Source organism: Clupea harengus, chromosome 2, assembly GCF_900700415.2.
Source record: "Clupea harengus chromosome 2, Ch_v2.0.2, whole genome shotgun sequence".
NCBI lineage: Eukaryota > Metazoa > Chordata > Actinopteri > Clupeiformes > Clupeidae > Clupea > Clupea harengus.
The window spans coordinates 25,486,091-25,505,759 of NC_045153.1; the positions used below are offsets into that span (position 1 = coordinate 25,486,091).

At 42.6% G+C, this 19,669-nt stretch overlaps 2 protein-coding genes across 2 annotated transcripts in view; both read right to left on the reverse strand.

Moving 5' to 3' along the window:
- Nucleotides 1–165: 165 nt before the first annotated feature.
- On the reverse strand, nucleotides 166–17,702 carry ifih1 (interferon induced with helicase C domain 1). The gene is made up of 16 exons (XM_031558323.2): nucleotides 16,987–17,702; nucleotides 16,474–16,645; nucleotides 16,079–16,258; nucleotides 15,834–15,908; nucleotides 12,645–12,880; nucleotides 11,950–12,160; nucleotides 10,144–10,361; nucleotides 9,422–9,523; nucleotides 8,701–8,824; nucleotides 7,962–8,177; nucleotides 7,560–7,816; nucleotides 7,200–7,349; nucleotides 5,593–5,754; nucleotides 3,513–3,706; nucleotides 1,199–1,292; nucleotides 166–1,092 (listed from the first exon to the last, which is right to left on the reverse strand). Exons 1-16 carry the CDS (start codon nucleotides 17,413–17,415, stop codon nucleotides 877–879), a joined length of 3,036 nt encoding a protein of 1,011 aa, XP_031414183.1. The 5' UTR covers nucleotides 17,416–17,702; the 3' UTR covers nucleotides 166–876.
- A 738-nt stretch (nucleotides 17,703–18,440) lies between these two features.
- Nucleotides 18,441–19,669, reverse strand: part of LOC105907942 (potassium voltage-gated channel subfamily H member 7) — a 50,519-nt gene continuing 49,290 nt past the window's right edge. The window contains exon 16 of the mRNA XM_042710639.1: nucleotides 18,441–19,669. This exon is cut by the window's right edge and continues 1,242 nt beyond it. The gene's annotated coding sequence lies outside the window, so the exon portion shown is untranslated.

The following is a 19,669-nucleotide window of genomic DNA, read 5'->3' on the forward strand; positions in this document are numbered from 1 at the left end:
CTAAAGACATAATTTTAGGCTTTATGCATAGCTTCATCCACATTGTATGTGCATTTGATAGAGGTTGACATGTATGTTTACAGAGCATCATCGTATGCAGGGAACAACACTGATTGAAAAGCTGTCATGTTTTCATATTTGAAGAACACACACTATGAACAAGAATACATCACACAAGGATAGATCACAATTTATTATCAAGAGCTTTGTTGATTACCCTAGAAGACAGGACGTGTGCCATTCGATTATTAACATAATTAACAAGGACAGATCAGTCTGAATCTCAGAGAGTAATAACAGTTGAAGTCAACGATCCTAACCCAATAGATTTTTTTGTCAAATTCAGCAAATGGCTCCTCGTGGTCCTTTAGCTGTCTGCTCTGTGTGTGGACTCCAAAAAAAACCTGGTGTTCATACACAGTCCTGGCGCTGGGACCAAGCCATACACTTTTACAGCCAATCAACACATTGCTTTATGGGCACAGGGAAGAGAGGTGTAATTTGATTGACAGTTGGGCTCAAACATCAACAACCTTTTGCCAGAATCACGGACTGCATTTTTAATAGAACACTGAGATGAGGGGTGAAGATGAAGAATTATCATCACTGAACTGCATGCAACTAGTTACACTTGCATTGACGTTGCCAGTGTTTTGAGACACAAGAGATATCTATCCCACTCCCCTGGGTAGCCTGTTGAAAGTCATAGTAAGGTGTGTTCAGTAGTTAGATCAGAGTGCGTTTGTTGTCTTTAGGTGTAGGCATAAGTGGTATGAAGTAAACAGATATGGCCTTTGTATGTGGCCCCCAAAGTAATAGGACAAGGAATTTAAAATCTCATGTCGTGCCATGAAGAACATTGTCTCGCAGTCACTATCACATCGTCTCGTCCTCCTCATCTTCTGAGTTTTCAGCCATTGCATGCTTCGCAAAGTCCATTGCATGTTCTGCGTAGTCAAAGGCTGGAAACCGAATGGCCAGTTCACTCCACTTGTTGAAGACCCTGTTTTTGCTGTTGTGTGTGACCACAGCGTTCTTGATGTTAAGACAGGGGCACTCAATCCCTTTGTACAACATCAGGGATCCCCATTTCTATCAGAAAAAAAGATATACAACCAAAAGTCATACAGATGGTTACATGAGAGGCCAATCACTATTCCATCTTTGAGTCCAACCCACTAAAGTAAAATGTACATACATTCCCGCACTCTTTGCAAGCTATAACCCCATTGGCCTCATAGTCCAGCAGCCTCTCTTGAAGTGAAGTGTTTTCTCGCACTATGAACAGATCACTGTAAAAAAAAGAAAAATGGACAAGATTATTAAAGATTAAGCCTGACTGGAAGAGAAAAATGGAAAAGTATGGAGAGAGATAAAAGTGAAACACATCTAAATTGTCATGAAGATATTCTGTTCCCAAACACCATTAACCCTTGTATGGTATTCGGGTCTGTGGGACCCGTTTTAATTTTTTATCCAAACAAAAATAATATGATTAATTATTTTTTCAAACTCAGACTCATTGGCTTTGGCTCATTTTCTGCGAAGAACATATATCAGACCAAATTTTCATTGACCGCACACCGTAACCCCCCCCCCCCTACACATTTGTATTACATACAGGGTGTTCGGGTCCACTGGCAAATAAAAGTGTGGAAATTGTAGGTCCTGTGTACCTAAAGTCTGTTCTCCTCCTGTCTGGGTCTGCTGTAAGTGTGTGTGTGTGTGTGTTTGTGTGTGTGTGTGTGTGTGTTTGCACGCACGTGCATGTGAGTGGGCCTGCTGTAAGTGTGTGTGTGTGTGTTTGTGTGTGTGCGCGCACGCTTATGTGTGTTTGTGTGTATGTGGGCCTTGTGTGTATGTAGGCTAAGTGTGTGTGTGTGTTTGACTGAGTGTGTGAGTAAGTGTGAGTAAGAGTTTTGTGTTTCTGCCCCTGCCGCTGATGCCATTTAGGGGCCGCTGCCCCTTTAGACATTATATACCATCTAAACTTGCAAAATATGGTATAAAGATCTGGGCTGCCTGTGATGTGACTTCCTCATATGCTTGGAACTTACAAGTCAACATAGGGTAACCTGATGAGGACGCCCTGAGAAAAATCAAGGAATGAGAGTTGTCCTGGAGGACCCTACGCTGGCTCAGGGACTCAGTGGACACAAGATCACATGCTACAATTTTTTTTACATCGTACAAGCTGGGACAGGAGCTGAGCATGGTGGGAACGATAAGAAAAAACAGGTCTGAGCTCCCACCCCAACTGCTGCCTACAAAGAACAGGTCTGTCAACTCTTCCAAGTTTGTGTACACAGCTGACACGTCCCTGGTATCCAAAGAAACACAAGAATGTGATACTCATGAGTACACTGCACTGGGATGGGAGAATCTCTGGCCTGGAGCATCAAAAAACAGAGATCATCATGGATTATAATGCCACAAAAGGAGGGGTGGACAACATAGACAAGCTGGTGTCTGCCTACAGCTGCAAAAGGAGGACCCTACGCTGGCCACTGGCGATTTTATTTACCATATTGGACATCTTGGCGTAAAACGCCTTTGTCACCTGGATGGCACTGAACCCGGAGTGGAAGAGAGGGAAGCTCCAGAGGATAAGCCTTTTTCTCGAGGAACTGGGAAAGACACTGGTGAAACCTTAAATCCTGAGAAGACAATATGTTCCAAAAACCTCAGCCTCTGCAGCTACCATTAGGAGGATTCAGGAGGACAGTGCTGGTGCCCCATCCAGCCATGTTGTGCTATGTAAACTGATCTGATTTCAAATGAAATGACATCTTGATTATAATTGATTTTCTTGATTTTGTAAATTTTTTTAAAAAAAACGGGTAGCACTTAAATTCATAAATGTGATATAGCCAGGCCATAGTATCTGAGGTGCCTCGGCCTCATGAATAGAAGGCTTTTGATCATGGCTGGAGCTCTTAAACCCATTTGCTCTGTGTGAGCAAATGGGTCCTAGACTTCACGACTCCAAGGTAATAATTTGATACATATTCACGAAGGGATGGAGTTATGGGGTGACACCCCTTGTTTTAGGAAAGGATAAAAGTCTGTATTGTTACAATGGAGTGTGAGTGGAGTTAGGTGAATCCTTTGAGTGAAATCTTAGTCTCTCTCCTCTGGTGTACATCATTGCAAGATTAAACCTGAATCTTCGGCTGATCATACCTCAGACTGAGTCTCCAAACAAATCTTTTGGTCATACAAAATTACCATCAAAGCTGTGGTGTAGTTGCAAGGCAAGTCTGATGGCTGTCAGGTGTTTAGCCCGCTAGTTTTAGACAACTCTGAAATGCCTTTTTAACTTATGCTTGTGCAGCAAAACTTCACATTCTTCCCTAAGAATGTCATGGAACAGGATTCCTATGTGACCACACAGAAACATGCATATTCCTGAGGGCACCAACCACAATTGGTTATATATTTAGTTACAGAATGAGAATATGGAAAACATCCTGTGAACACGTGAGGAGTCTGCAAAAATATGATGTTGGTACCGGAATCCAGGAGTGACGACGACATGGTGCATGTCTTCGATGACTTTGATGTGCTCTCCTGAACAGACTGGCCTGTTGCAGCTCCTGCAGCTGAAGCTGACCTTGGAGGGGTCTTCCTTCTGCATCCCCTTCTGCTTCTTCTTCTTGGTGCGCACATTCTCCTCCACGATGGCTTGGAGCTGGAAGACTTTTATCTGATCAAAAACAACCAGAGAATCTCATATTTGCAGTGGCCATAACACCCCAAAGCAAGCCCACCTGATCTGAAAAAGGTTGATTTGAGGGAGGAGAGGAGGAGAACAGAGAATTCATAAACAAGCAGATGAATTCATAAACACATCAGGATAAAACATATTAGCATACATGTGGCATACATAATGCATACAAGATTACATGATAAATACAAGATGCCCATACACGATGCATACAAGATTACATGATAAATACAAGATGCGCAAACATGATGCATACAAGATTGTTAGTGGATAGAAATAGAGAGAGTCAGCATTCCAAGTATTGGTTGTAGAACAGCTTAGTGCGTTAACAGTTCCCCGCGCGAATATGAACCCAGGTTAAGGGAAGGGAAGGGAAGGGATTGGGATAGGGTTAGGGAAGAAACTGGGATATGAACCCTGGTCACACTAAGGGCACCCTAAGAGAATGACAAGTAATGTGGCCATTTAATAAGTATCAACGACATAGCACAATATAATATAGAAAGAGAAAAAAAGGTAGAAGGAGAGGTTGCCCGGCATGGTGTATGGGAAGCTTTTGTGACAGGTGTCTGATTGGAAGCGTGTCCACATCTCGAATGTCGCGAAGTAATTAATGTGTGGATTATTTTTTTCTGCAACTTGAAGGTACAGGACTGTTCTGATCTAATATTATATATTATATTGTGTTTTATGTGTGAGTTGAATGAGAGGTTGATGGAGATAATGTCCAAGCACTGTTAATGACTTAAGAATATATGAATCAAGTGCCTTGTATTAATATATTCCTTGTATGAATCATGTGCTTATGAAAGCAGGGACATGGCTTTTCTGTGTGCGTGTGTAACTTAGATTATTAGGTGCCACTTAGTCTGCATATGTACAAGAGCATGTTTAGACCAGAGGTGATAAGAAGGGTCGAACTGTGCTTCTTCCGACCTTGTGCAAAACTTCCATCCTTGCCTCGGACGTCAGCAATCCACCACGTGGTTATCCCTGCTGAACGCTAAACTTCTGTCTATATAAACCTTGTGCGATGTGTTTAATATTGCTTCACTTTCAGCCTTGTGCTGGGAGTGAGCCCGATTGCAATTGTTGTTGTTGTTTGTTTAATAAATATACTTATATGCAGCTCCAGAGTCCTGAGGTAACTAGGGTGAAGTTTCACCTAACAGAGGTCTTGGTCAATAGATCTTTGACACTTGTGTCGGATATAAGTGGGATGCCATTGAGTGCGAGGAGATGGCTGGGTAGTGTAATTCTCCAATGGAGCAGGACATTGTTAGTCTTCTATGCTTTGACATCATTCAGGTAAGCCTCTATGTTAGGTAGTTGTATCATTTTGTCAGGTTTCATGGATAGGTATAGTTGGTTGTCATCAGCATAGCAATGGACGTTAATACCATGCTTCCTTATTACAGCCTTGGGGGAATCCATAAATTACTATTGTATGACTGGATGATTAATAGTGGACATGTAGTGGACTGAAGACGGACAGAAAAGGGAGACCTAAGCCAGGCTAGGGCACAGCCTTTGATATCAACAGGGTGTTCAAATCTTTGTAGTAAAATATGTTAACCTATAGTGTCAAAAGCAGCGCTAAGGTCTAGAAGAACCAGTACTGAAATGCATCCATGATCAGATGCACTGACTAGATCATTCAGGACTTAGACTAAAGCTGTTTCAGTGCAGTGAAAGGCAGATTGGAGGTCTTCTTGGATGTTGCTTCTGTGTAGAAAGGAAATGAGTTGCTTTGTCTGTTACCTCTTCAAGCGAGAGATAGAACCTAAACATCAGACTGTAAGTGTTTGGTTAACGCGATACAGTCACTCTCAGACAAACATACTCAGCACAGGGCACACACTCACCTTCTTGTTGTACTCTGCCCTGGGTAGTCCTCCCACTTTGATGATGGCTTTCTCCATCATCTTCTCCCGGTACTCATTAACGCTCTCGCGCTCAGCCACTCCTGATCCCTCCACCTCCACCAGAGTGTAGCTGCTATCCTCGGCTCTCCCTCTGCCTCGCGCCTACGGTGCAAAACCAAGCCAAATGAACTCCAGTCATTATGTCTTCTACCACATATACAGTATGTCTCCTAATATGACACGCCAGCACATGAGGGATGAGAAACTAGAACACATGTGACAGGTGCTATTTTAAGATCTAGTGGTACAGGAGCTCAGTATGAGTGTTAGACAGAGCAGCAGATATGAGGCTAATTATTTCATTATGATGGCTGTTATTACATAATAGTACTAACAGGACCAGTATGACAACGTATTAGGGCCATTGTAGAAAAAAAAATTACGGAGCTGTGGAAGGGGGGTAATATCCAGAGAAAAAACTACGAATTAAAGTCGTAAATGTGCAGGAAAACATTTGCAAATTTACAAGAAACTTTTAAAAAATAATGTTTTTGTCAAAGAACCACATTGCTTCACGTTGCACTACTGGATCAACCTCACCACACCACAGATGCCATCGGTAAACAGAAAACGCCTTACGTAGGCCTACATGTTAGTGAGAAAGGTGCAACAGTAGGCTATGGAACATGGCTGTCAAACGTGTAGGCCTATACCTGGCCAATAAAAGACTCTTGGATTTTAAAGTAACACTGCAACAATTTGACACTTTTTGAGGTATGGTTTTATAGGCAACTAGATTTGGTACCATCCTCAAATTCATTTTGATAGCATATGGTCATGTGAAATACAGATAAACACCTGTGTCTTTCCCACTAGCCATCCAGGATATGCACTATGTAGTTCTGTGTTTCCTGGCTGGAACACCTCGCAAAAATGGAAGAAAAGCTTTCACAGCATGACATTGCCAGCTATACTGCCAAAAGACACCAGTTAGTGTGTTGGCAAGCTTCTATCAGTGTCAACTGGGCTATTGGTGGTGTTTGCAAGCCTTTTAGGTAGTTAGCTTGCTAGTTTTGGAACCGAACTCCTTATTGCTGCTTTTAATTAAGTTGATAGCGGGTTATCATGAACATCCAAGGCAAAAGTGATTGATTGTAAAGGCTACAGGCTGTTTCTTCCTTTCACAAAATAGCTTGCCTTTAGTGTCAGCCAGAGAGAAACTGGTTCAAGGTGAATGTTGATGTCTCTGGGTGCTGCCATCAGACATGTGGACGTTAAAGGGATGCCTGAATCCGATGGCTGCTGTGTAGCTTCTAATTCTCTTCCATTCCCATCCCATTGGTGCTGTTATCAGCCTTTATTACAGCATCTTTGTCTAGCTTATTTGTGCCACCAACCAGTAGTTATAGCCTAGTATGTATGAAAGTATGTGGACATTGTCGTTTATGTCGTTTTTCTCTCTGAATATATATACACACACACACACACATATGTATATATATGTATGTACCTACAATGGCCCTAATACGCTGTCGTAGACAAGAGATGCAACATATTGACATGTGTATGAATAGACTGTTTTCTTCTCTTACAATCACAAGACTTACTTGAATCATGGCGATCTCATTGGTGACCAGGCAGTAGCGGATAACTATATTACACTCCTTTATGTCCAGACCCTCCTCTGCAACTGTGGTTGCAATGAGCAGATTTATCTCCCCCTGACGAAACTTTTTCAGGACATCCTTTTGCTCGGCCTGTTCGGAGAACAACAACAATATCACATCCAAAGACTGTTTGAAACCGTACATGGAATTCCAAACTCGTCATTCCCATCCCTGGAGACAGGTGTGCTGAAAAAGGGAGAGACAGAGCAGACAGAGAGAAAGAGAAGAGACAAGAGCAGACAGAGAGAAAGAAAAGAGACAGAAACAGATATGCTATTACGTCACTCAGGCCTCACTCACGGAGGTCATGGGCTTCACGAGGCTCTGGTCTCCTCCTCCGATCAGATGGCTGGCCCGGACTCCACATTCCTCAAACTTTGGATTCTCCTGGATCCACTGGCTGAGGGCGATGGCGCTGAGCCGCGTCTTGGTAAAAATGATTCCCCGCGCCTCCGCCCGGGTGGTGAACTCCTTCAGGATGTTCTCACGCAGTTTGGACAGGCTGTTGTTCTCGTACTTGGGCTGCTTGGCCAAATCCTGCAGGTTCTCTCTCTTGTCTGTGAAAAAAACGACGTCCAGTCGGTGATCAACACAGCTTAGCAAAACATTCCAACAATTCCCAGGATAACGCATGTGATATCTTACACAAACTGACTTCGTTGAATGAAAATGCAACTGAATTATTCAGTTTTATGGAAATACCTTTGAACAATGTGAAGAGAAATCTTTCAGTGTCAGTGATTGCAATGGTCTCCTCCTCATCGGGGTCGTACTTCTTCTTCCCCTCCTCGCTGTAGTACTTGTCGAGGAAGCGGTAAGCGTCGGACATGCGGATGGTGTTGCTCTGGTGCAGGGCCTCGTTGTACTGGCGGAGGTGTTCGGCGCACACTCGCACTTTTGTGTTTTCCTCTTTAGCGGCTGTATGAGAAATGACAGGCCAATCAGATGACTGAAGGTTTTCCTACAGGCGCAGAGAGAGAGAGCAGAGGAAGGAATCCCTGCTCTCAGACTCTGCAATAAGAAAGCCAATGCTGGCTTTCAGACTCAAATGTTCCTGCAGACTTTGGGTGATTTATGCCACAGGAACATTACAAAAAAATGGTCAGTTGGAAATGCTTATACGTTCCTATCCTATAGGGATTTATAGGGGGCAGGGTTTTTTTCTTTCGGGGTACTGTGAGAATGTGTTGTACAGCTACCCTGATTAAAAACCCAGAACTGTAAAACACATGGGTTAGTCATCAGATTTAGGGAGAACTCATCTAAGAGGTCTTGGGTTTCAGCTGAACTGGCACTCTGCCTGTAAGTGCCAGTAAGTCAGTGGTCTCTTCAGCAAATACCGCCACGGCTCTCAAGGAACATATATACTCCCTGAGGGGAAAAAACGAGTCAACGAAAAATTAGGATTTTTTCTTTAGTGCATATGGAAATGGAGACTCACCATTCTGCTCTGTCAGGACCACCCACTGCTCATAGTTTTGGGTGCCGAAGTCACAGAGTGGGTTCAGCCCAGCATGAGTCTGGATCTGCTCCATGATCCCCTTGATAACATCTCCAAAGGGATCCTTATGATTGTTGGGAGAACAATAGGAGAGATTAGTTACAAAGCCGCATTTGGGGGATAAAATCTCTACAATGAATTTGGACTGACAGCGTGAATTACCTAGCCAGGCACTTACGCAAGACATTCATTTGGCTTTCAAAAATGTTTTGTACATTCTGAATGTCATAAAAGGTTTTAGTACAGTGACATTTGATTTCTTAAATCAAGAGAATTTATAGCACAATCATTTCTTGCATTCTGAAAGTATTGTGTAGTGTGGTTATTAATATAAGAGGTGCTGCTTCCTGTTGTTCAAAGGTGCCTGCAGGCCTATGGCTACTCTTTGTTTAAAGGACAGAGAGGTGACAGTGTGGCTTTTAAAACCTGTGATGACGTGAGCAATTCAAATTACTTCAGATTGGCAGCTTGATATGCCACTCTCACTCTAGTGCATTCATATCATAATTCATGAGCAAAAATGACAGCATGGAAGCAAGCATGCATTTATGGACTGCACTTAGCGTTACAGACTTTTAACAGCACATCACTGCTGCCATGGCCTATCATACCCACTAGCATGTGGAGAATGTCTATGGAAAGTGTAACATTAAAGAGGTACCTCTTTCCTTTTATCAGCACTTGCAATCCTTTTGAAAGGGGACGTAGACTCTTCTTCTAGGTTCTTTGTCTTTATAGTAACAGCATCCAGGTTAGCACATATCTACAAATGAGATGACAGCATAAAAGAGCAAGAGGGAGTGAAGAGGTGGCAATGACTGCTAACACATATGACATGATACAAGTTTATCAGCAGTACACCATTCTATTCCACTGCTCTATATTTAACATTATTTTAGTTAATAAAACTGGCTGTCATATTGAAGGACACAAGCAACCAATAGAAAACCAACTTGGAGAGGGCAGACCTTGAGTGAGTTAGTAACAAAGTAAAGAAGGTCCTTGTTTCACAAAACAATCTGGCTTTAATGCTCTCTCCAGTGTGAGGCAGGAATGGCACGAAGAGCTCTACAGCTGTGGGGAGTCTGGGGCCATGTGGGACATTGGAAACAGGCTTCTCCACTACGAGTGCCGTGAAAAACTGAACAAGAGACAAAGCAGGGAGCAGCAAGACCGGAGGAAGAGAGGGTAAAGAGAGAGAGAAAAAAAAGAGAGAGAAAAAAAGAGAGAGAGAGAGAGAGGGAGAGGGAGAGTAGGGAAAAAGGGGGGGGGGGGTGATGAATGAATGTAGGGTCAGGAAGACACGCAGGCGTGGGAGAAAAGGGAGAGAAGGAATGGGGAACAGGAGAAAAAGAGCAAGTGCAGCAAGTCTGGCTGGAGTACCCGGAGTATGTGCTCCTCGGCCTTCTGCTGGGTCTTGGCACCTCCAACTCCGGGCGAGGCAGTGAGCCCCAGGACCTGAGGGATGGCCAGGGGATCCTTCTGTTCCTTCCGCAGCAGGTCGTTGCGGTGCTTCTGCCTCAGGTAGCGGATCATGATGTGGTTGTAGACACCTCCCTTCTGCGTGTGGTGACACTCATCTATCACCATAAGGGTGATCTCTACAAGGGTTCAGTAAAAGGATGCTTCAGTGATCATTCCTAGCATTATTCTGTGTAGTAGTTAAAGAAATATTTCAACTGCATCACCATTTGAATTGTATTTCGTTGTAACATGGCTCTTTGGTCTACTGTTACTGGGAGGCACTTAACGATTATACGCTGAGGACGCTTTAAGTTAATTCTAAAACTATGGAATCCCAAAGGGGTCGGAATAGTTTTCAGTAGAACATTACAAGGGTCTCGTCTGAGGAAAAGCTGATGATCCCTAATTGAATGTTCGAGTAGGGAGTGTCGGGGTGTAGTAGGGAAGCAGTTGAAAGGGGTCAAATAGGGAAAGGTCTTGGGTCATGCCATCAACAAGACGGGAGAGGAGTGTAAATCCACCACCACAGCTGGCATGTGTTTTAATGATCACCACTGTGAACCAGCACAGAACCCTCAGCCAGGGGTTCAGGACCTCACCTAGCTGGGGAGGACATGAACCGACAAAGAGGTCCCATACGACTCCCATATTCCTTCAGGCAGCTCTCTTTCTCCCTCTTTCTCTCTCTCGCTCCCACAAACCTCAAAACTCCTTCCTGCAACATCTATTTTTAATTATGCTGAGGCGTAATGTTTACACGTTGATTATCTTGCTGGAAAGCCAACCTCCATACCCAAGCCATTGTTTTGTTTCCAGATTTGCAGATTTTCAAATACGACGATAGCACATTATTTTTTTCATGACTGCAATTTTACACCACAGCCTTGGCACTCCAACCCAGCCAAGCTTTTCATATCTCTTCAAGGAAAACCTACAGCAAACTTAAACCTCTCTCTCTCTCGCTCTCTCTCGCTCTCTCTCTCTAACCCCAGTCTGTGCCTCAGAACCAGCGAGAAAAGTGAGAAAGGTCATTTCGCAGCAATGACTGATGCCAAGAGTTTCGTTTTACAAATCCAACTCTTTTTTTTCTTCTTTTCGTCTGGTGTAACGTATGCTGCCCAAGAGGCCAATGAAAACACACAAGCAGCCCTGGTGTGGAACACTAAGCTTGACGCAATGACAGGGGCCCTCAGGTGGATTTGATGAGCCACCCCCTGATGACTTGAACAGACTTGAGGCCAGACATTCACCAGCCACCCCCCTCCCTACCCCCTCGGAAAAAAACAGAAAAAAAACCCTAATAATTATAAAAAACGAATAAATAAAAAAACACGGAACAGGAAGACATGAAGCAAACAGCATCTGTTACACTTGGGGAAATTCCACCTTGGGTTAGAGTGCCAGCTTGACATCCACAGAAAAGAGAACTGGCTAGATATGACAGAAACCTGTCAGTGGAAAATCCCTGAGGGGGGAGAAGTGCGTCCTCCCATTCAGTCTCCCCTCCCTGCCTGCCTGCCTGCCTGCCTACCCCCCCACTCCCCACATATAAAACACCAGGGACGTCATTCATCCGAGGCCGCTTAGGCAGAGTCCAAGAAGCCTCTCCTCCATAACATCTGTCAACCGCAGATCAATAATTCACAGGAGGAGAAAGCGCACAAAATCACCTTGTTAGTGGTAAAAATGATAAGAGAACTGGACGGCAACAGAATGGGGCCAAACCTGACAGCGAGATCCCGTCCTCGTCTACTTTCTTCGCATTGGCGAGGGAGTTTTCCAGGATTTGTGCCGTGCAGATGATGATGTCATTCTTTCTGAAGATCTCGGGGAAAGAGATTTTCATCTGCGAGTCTCCGCTCACCCTCTCCACTTTGAACTGGTGCCGCAGGAACCTCCCAAACTCAGTGGAATAATGCTGTTCTACCAGAGGAATCTGCAAAATAACAAACTTATTGCAAATGCCCTAAGCTTTATTTTATATCACAGAACAGATTATTGTATTACCTATGGACATGTGTGATGTGATATCTTCATAATTAAAGACACTGTGATATGTTTTAGTTTCCTGTTGCCAAGTCACTCCCTATTATAATAATAATCAATGTCCCACACCAGCTGTGTGTTTCAGATAAGTCAACACTTAAAACTACATCAGTGCAGGATTTAGAGCCGCGTCAGACTTTGTCAGTTTGATGAATCATTTCTGCAGACGTTAAGTCTGGTGCATCACTAAAAAGTATTTCCCCTTTTTGAACCATAATAGAAAAACAAGGCCACAAGCAATCACGAGAGTGCACCACAGCACACACGTGAACTACACTAAAGCTAAACATCTGAGCTGCGTTAAGACGCAATGACCAAAACTGGAGCCGACAGCCGGACAAAGAGAGTAAAAAGGCCCTGACGTGTCTATGTACCTTATTCACCAACACCACAACTTTCCCTGGCTGGTTGCCCCTCTTCCTGCTGTCCAGATGTTCCTTCGTTATATAGACGGCCACTCTGGTTTTCCCACTTCCTGTTGGGAGGCAGATGATGATGTTTTTGCCCTCCAGGGCAGGCCCGGCGACATCCATCTGATAGTCCCTCAGAACAATGCCCCCCTCCTCTGGGCCTCCCGCTGCAGCCGCCTCCGCCCCCCCATCGCCACTGCCTGGGGAGAGACAGCAGAACAAACGGTGGGTTCAGCCAGCAGACGGCGTCTGCATCAACACCCTATAATTACGGCCCTGTCCTGCTGCAGGCACTCACTGCCCAGGCTGGTCCTATGTTTGTCATTATGTAAACTTAAAGGGGGTGGGGGGGGGGGGGGTGGTTACTGATGGGGTTGAGTCAGATGGGGGTGAGTTCATGGCTTTCTAGGGAACCGCAGGGTATGTCCCAAGCACTCTGGTTTAAAACAACTTCTCATAAGGATGGTGTAAGCCCTCCTAATCCCCCACCCTAGAGCAATACATGACAAAAGGTCTCCCAACTGTGTTTGACTGCATCACTAGAGTGGCACTTCCTGGATTAATTCTATGCGGGTGAGGGGAATAGATTACTAATTGTGAGCTCCAAAGCAATAAGAAGTAAACAATGGTCTCTATGGCTTTCTAATATTTCCCTTCTCTGAAATCCAGAGATATGTTACAGAGATTCCCCCAGCAGCCTGGCTTAAAACGGCACAACTGCAAACTGATCTTTCTGGGGTTTGCTCTGTTTTAAAGAAGTCTTTATGGTCGTTTCACAAATTCCCGTATATTTAGTATAGATTTATGAGAAAGCAATGGTAACCATAAACTGTTGGTGCTGGCACAAGCAGGCGTGTGCTAAAGCCGCTTCAGAAAAGTTATGCTGTGTTTACTTTTATTAGTGGCTGCATTTAGATGGCTTCAGACACGTTCTTTGCAAGAATCCTATACAGAAGGACACGTTCTGTATTATTAAATTGAGGTAGATACCACAAATAACAATAATTTATTTACAATTTATGCAACTTGGATCGCTAGATCTTATTTCTTGTGATGAAATGTGTGCTGCCTGTCAGATAGACATATAATTCAAAAGTACTTAAAAATACAGTGCCTATACCCTGTGTAGACTATAATTAGTTAGTCTGTGGTGGAATATTACTCTGTGTTGCTTTCTCTGCTGGCTGTGTTGAATGCACTGTTCTAAGATGTTATTAAAGGTCTGAATAACTGGTCACCTGACTGTATAAGCACATCATTTTTTATTTGTTTTCACTGTGTGTCTGAGGTTGAGATTCCCTACAAATGTACTCCCATTAGAATATTTGTTAGACTGCTGAAAGTGTAATCTGAACGTTTGTTTCAGAATTCAGAATTCAGAATGTTTACAGATGTGTTTTGGAGTTTGCAATCTGAAACATAATAACATTTCACGGGCGTTTGCTTTGCCCAGGATGTATCCATGCCCTTCTCTTTGCTCCCCTGTCTGACCGCATAAATGCTCTCAGTCAGAGCTCTCTGCACAGTTGCTATGATGACAGAGACCCCATCTGGCAGCCTTATGTAAGCACCAAGTCTAAAAAAACAATATTCACAAATAACTCTCAGATATTGGTAACCTTGTCCTAAAATTAACAACAATGTTAATAAATGCTATTGATTTAGTAAAAAAAAAAGACTATGGCAGAACAATGGTTCCAAGGAAGCCCTACCACTTGTGATTACACATTTTAATTACAACACGATGCGTGGTGAAATTTACACTAATAGCACACGTATGCATGTCACCGTGACACTGTTTTGATCAAGACCACTGCACCTCTAATACCTTAGCTGAGTTTGGTTATGTTTCAGTGATGGCCAAGAGGTGAGCATATGCAACAACCTAAGTGTGCAGAATCTAACTGTGCCTATTCTACTTTATAATACCAATGATGCATCTTCCCTGCCACATCTCAATCTAGGGGACTAAATCACACAAACCAAAGAGACAAATTTCCAACAAATTTCACTCGTGTCCCCATTCACAGTCTCAACAGCATGTGGTAGCAATTGAGAGGAGAGGACTGGCTTTCGTCCACACTCTTTAACCTCTGTGTGGTTAGTCACAGAGACGCATGGAACATATTCCTCGGGCCAATTAGGGCGAACCCATGGAGCCCTTTTTTCTGTGACTCGCCGTCATTCCATTCCACTGCCACCACAAAGGCCTAGCAGTATCCTGATAGCACAGAGCCTCCACCTTCACCTTGCTAACACTGTCGAGGAAAAGCATTCATTGTGGGTTAGCTAATGCTAGACTTTAGCATCATGAATGCATATGTCTATAGAACCAAAAGATTTCAGAAGCAATTCTTTATTTGGGTTGAGCTCTTTAGCAATTTCATGATTCTGACTTTGATTTGGATGTGTGTTAAGACAGCACACATGGGGAATTAACTGCTGATTTTGTTTAAACTTGGTTTGGTTTACACGGTTTACAGACGTAGCCTTTAAAGCAGAAACGTTGACTGCCTGGAGAAAAGTGTCAAAAAAACCTCTTATAAACACTCCTAATGTATCTTGGAGAGTTCAGCTAACTATGCTGCCAGCTGCAGAACCCTATCAGGACCAACTGTATCAACAGAACATGCAGAAAGATGATCTTCTGGTGAAATGTGAGAATTCTGGACAGCACATTGGACTAGTCCAGGATATTTCACTGGTGTTAACGCCTCCTGCATACCACTAGTCCTCCCAGAAGACTCTCTGGGTTTAACGGATGATTGCTTCAAGATGTACATTAACACAGGCAGGCTGCACACACCCGACTGACCTGAACTAGCTTTGAAGAATGGCTCAAAAGCCAGTGTGCAGTGCAGCGCTATGCAGAGCTATGATTCATGGCTTCTTAATGCACAACATGCAGATGGAAACGGGAAATCTGTGGTGATGTCTGATATACCCTGTTCATATGAAACAGACACAAGACCAGCTGCATATTGTACATAGTGTTGCATGACTGACAGACCCCAAGTGTCCATCAAGAGTTACCATCAATCTAAAACTATGTTTTCAATTACTAATAGATCATGTTATCTTATTCTATTTACAATACTTATTCTCATGTAGAACTATTTCCCTCGGAGGTCATTGCCAAGAAAGGGGCCTTACCTGATGTGGAACCATCCATGCTCTCGCTGGCATGGCTACTCTCATTCTGGGAAAAGTCATCAGTATAAAGGTCCACTGCACAAACAGAGCAGAGAAAAAACAATGTTAAGAGAGAATAGTGTTTCAGGAGTGCTATACAATACAATGAAACAAGCAATATGACCTATATAATAATACCTATACATTGGTTCAATGTGCACACACACAGACAGGGGAACAAAATGAAGTGTATTTTTCCATGTTACCTGTGCTATCAAAAGTGCCATCAAGGGACTCGCTTGAGAGGATGCCTGATATACTATCACAGGATGAGTCCAGAAGGCTGGCAGGGGCCTTCACTTGGGCAGGCACGGCCAGGTTCGTTTTAAGGTGTTCCTTTGCAAGTTCCTTGTCATCTTTAAGAGCATGAGGTGTGTCACGTTCACCTGACACAGAAATGAAGGAAATTGATCAGTAACGTGACATAAAGGCCAGTAGTATTTATGTTGTGTATACATTATACAATGAGTGTACATTTTGTAAAAGTGCATATGACAAAGTCAGCCTTACTAAATCTGTTAGATGTTTGTACAGTTTATGTATGCCTTTTTATAAATTGAAATCACTTACATCTCAAACATTGTATGTTTCCAACTCTTACCTTCCTCATCCACCAGATCTTTTCCTTGCAGCTCTTCGACCAATGGGAAGTGCTCTGTGTCTGTCAAAGCTTTGAGAAATGTGGAAAACCACCCCGCTTCATTCCTTACCACTCTTCTGAGCAGTAAACGAGCACCGCCTATTGATCCGAGGTTGTCAGTCTCTGCTAGAATCTAGAAAGACACGAGAACATCTCAATTTTAGCTTGCAAGGAACATAAAACACCAGTAACCGCAGAGATAAAAATAGGCAGCTACTGCCCTCTGCTGGATTTCTTACGGATTGCATGTCGGCGCGACAAGCTGAATACAGAATATATTGCTACAATAACTTTATATAAGCTTTGACAAGCCTCGGAAACATACTTAATGACTTACTTATGACAGGCTACGTATTATAGGACGTTTTAAGAACATGGCAACTTCAATAACCACTGCAATAATAGACTAAGCTAAACACGCCGTGTGCTATAGCCTATAGTTAGGTTGTAGCCTGCTTGTAGAGATGGACTTACATTGTCACGATCCTCGTCGGTTAAAATGTCCTTTGAGTGACAGCTCATGCAAACATCTCGCGTCTTCATTATTTCCAGAGTCGGTTGAAGAAGTTGTATCATTCTGATGCAGTTGTCATTTTCGACCTCCATAGACGGAGTAGGTGGGTTGTTGTTGATATAGTTAGCCGCATGCTTACAACCCACTGTTTCTAGACCGTCCAGTAGTTGCCTAAACCAACCCTCTGTCTGTGGACCTTTCAAAATAGTATTTAAGAGTTGGTCAGCAGCATGTAAGTTGCCCTGGTTGTTTAACTTGGCTCTAATCGATTCTTTGTCACAATCCTCTATAAAGTGTAAACGATCCAGAAGCGGTTCGACGAGAATAAGTCTTCGTAGTCGATTCCTGAAGCATTCAATAAGTCCAATGTTTTCTTTATCACAGCTCATCTTGTCAAACAATTGCTGAATTTGTCACAGCCAAAATAGTAACAACCAGCAAAACAGATCGCAGTTTCCTCGAAGACGTGTTCAGTTTCGGTTTCGTTTCTGCTGAGATGAGACAGCAAACTGCAGGTGTGATAATGCATTAACCGGCATTAGCCTCCCTAAATAACAAGTTAGTCAGCATGTCAATAACAGAAACACAGGTTGTCTTTTTACATACCCGTGAAAGCCAGTATTTGGCATGAAATAGGTCTCGCCTTGACCACTGATCATGTGAAGTACGTGAGTGACAACCCATAAGGCCTATCTCATTACTCCTGTCACTGTATCAATCGCGGTACTTGCCACAAGGCAGTGGTGTATAGTAACGAAGTAGAAACAGAAATAGTAGAAATACTTCGTAGAAACAGAAATAGTAGAAATACTTCGTTACTGCACTTAAGTAGTTTTTTTAATAAAGTACTTTACTTTACTATTTATATTGTTGTTGACTTTCACTTTTACTTCACTACATTTTGCAAAGAAAACTGATACTTTAACTCCGATACATTTCCCCTGAAACCTTCGTTACTCGCTACAAAATCAAATTTATCTTTGGAAAAAAAATGAATCATGAGACCAACGTCGGGGACTGTGGTGGAACACAGACTGCAAGCAAGCAGGTTTGGCAAATCAGTGGTCCTAGCTTGCAAGTTAAATCATTGGTTAATCACGTTAAACGCCTTCTTGAGGTGGTGCTTGATGAAGGAGGAGGATACAAAATCCCAGTCTCCAGACTGGGAACTCTTTTCATGAAGTGCAAATGTCTCTGGCCGGCCCCATGATACTAATTTGCAGTAGAAGCAATCTCATTATTTGTGTTTACCTGTACAGTTGGATAACTAGTTTTAACAGGAATCAAGACTCAAGCCAGTGACCATCTACAGCAAAAAAAACATAAATCTGCAATAATAATGTATTTCTACAGTTCCAGTGTGGTAGCTGGAGGGCAAATGTGCTTGTTTAAAAAGTAGATATAGAAACACACATCAGGCCGCATACGTTTTTTAATATTCATTCTGTATTTACACAATATTCCAAAGTATTTACCTATATCAACTGTGCTATATACACTGGATATAATACATTTAATTCATTTAAGAACTGAAACATTCAAATAATCAGTGTTGTAAAGTGTTGCAATGTATAAAATATACAATGGCATAAATGCATAAAAACAACCGTGAAACACACTAGGTTAAAAAGTGACTGCCTCGTACAGGGCTGAAGTTGATGTGCAAATGCTTTCAGTAGCCGAATTATTCAATTTCACAACACAATGCTCCATCAACAATTTCCCAACGCAAATTATTGTTCCTCCAAACCTGCACATCGTACATATTTACAAGATTATTACAGTGCAGAAATGAAGCATACATGATCAAAAGTGCAAGTACTCTTCTCAGAAGGGGATATCTTAAACATGGTAAAATAAATCACAAAGCACTTGAACCAGCAAGTTCCTGTGTAACCTTTGTGTCTGTCGATCAGCTGCTACACCTACACTGATTTTATCAGATATAAAAACTGAACGTTGACTTGAACTTATCGTCTTATTGTTGGGAGATCAAAATACTGAGATTTCAGAAGTCAGATTTCTCTGGTTTGAACTGTCAAGGGTCAAGCTAGTCAGTATGCTTTTGTGGAACATTTTGGTTACAGAGTGTGGTTATGGCCTAATATGCAGAGACCCACCTAGTTCACATATAGGATAAAAGCACGATGCTTTGAATATATTGGATATCTCTTCATTTCTGGAAGCCCCAAAACGTACACATGCCATTAAGAAACAACTGGACCCAACAGTTTGTTGATATATACTCTGTAGGTATCCAACATGCAAAGTATGCTCTAATTTCTCAATCCTTTGGAGTAAATATAATTATAATCAACTATCAGTATAGAAAGAGAAATAAATAAAGCCATTGCACGCTTATCTAATAAATATCTAATGCAGGTTTTGTGCAATATCAAGCTTACAAACCTGATTTAAAATATGGAGTTGAACAAGAAACCAATGCTTAGCCTTCAGTGTATAATGCCAGGACATTATCAGTGGTGAAAAGGATGACCTGTTTTTTTTTTATACATAGGGCTCATAATGACTGGAGAAGTAAAAAGACAAACACTGTGGAGACATTTGTCTAGCAGTGACACCATTTACAAATGTGTGTGTGTGTGTGTGTGTGTCAGTGTGTGAGTAAGTGTGTGTGTGTGT

Bases quoted from the DNA above. Each gene is read 5' to 3' on its own strand.
- ifih1 (XM_031558323.2), bottom strand. From the start codon at position 17,415: ATGAGCTGTGATAAAGAAAACATTGGACTTATTGAATGCTTCAGGAAT. The intron at 9,524-10,143 runs GTACTCCAGCCA...TCTCATTTGTAG, and splicing joins CCGAGGAGCACATACTCCGG to ATATGTGCTAACCTGGATGC. The intron at 8,178-8,700 runs GTGAGTCTCCAT...TTTCTCATACAG, and splicing joins GGTCCTGACAGAGCAGAATG to CCGCTAAAGAGGAAAACACA.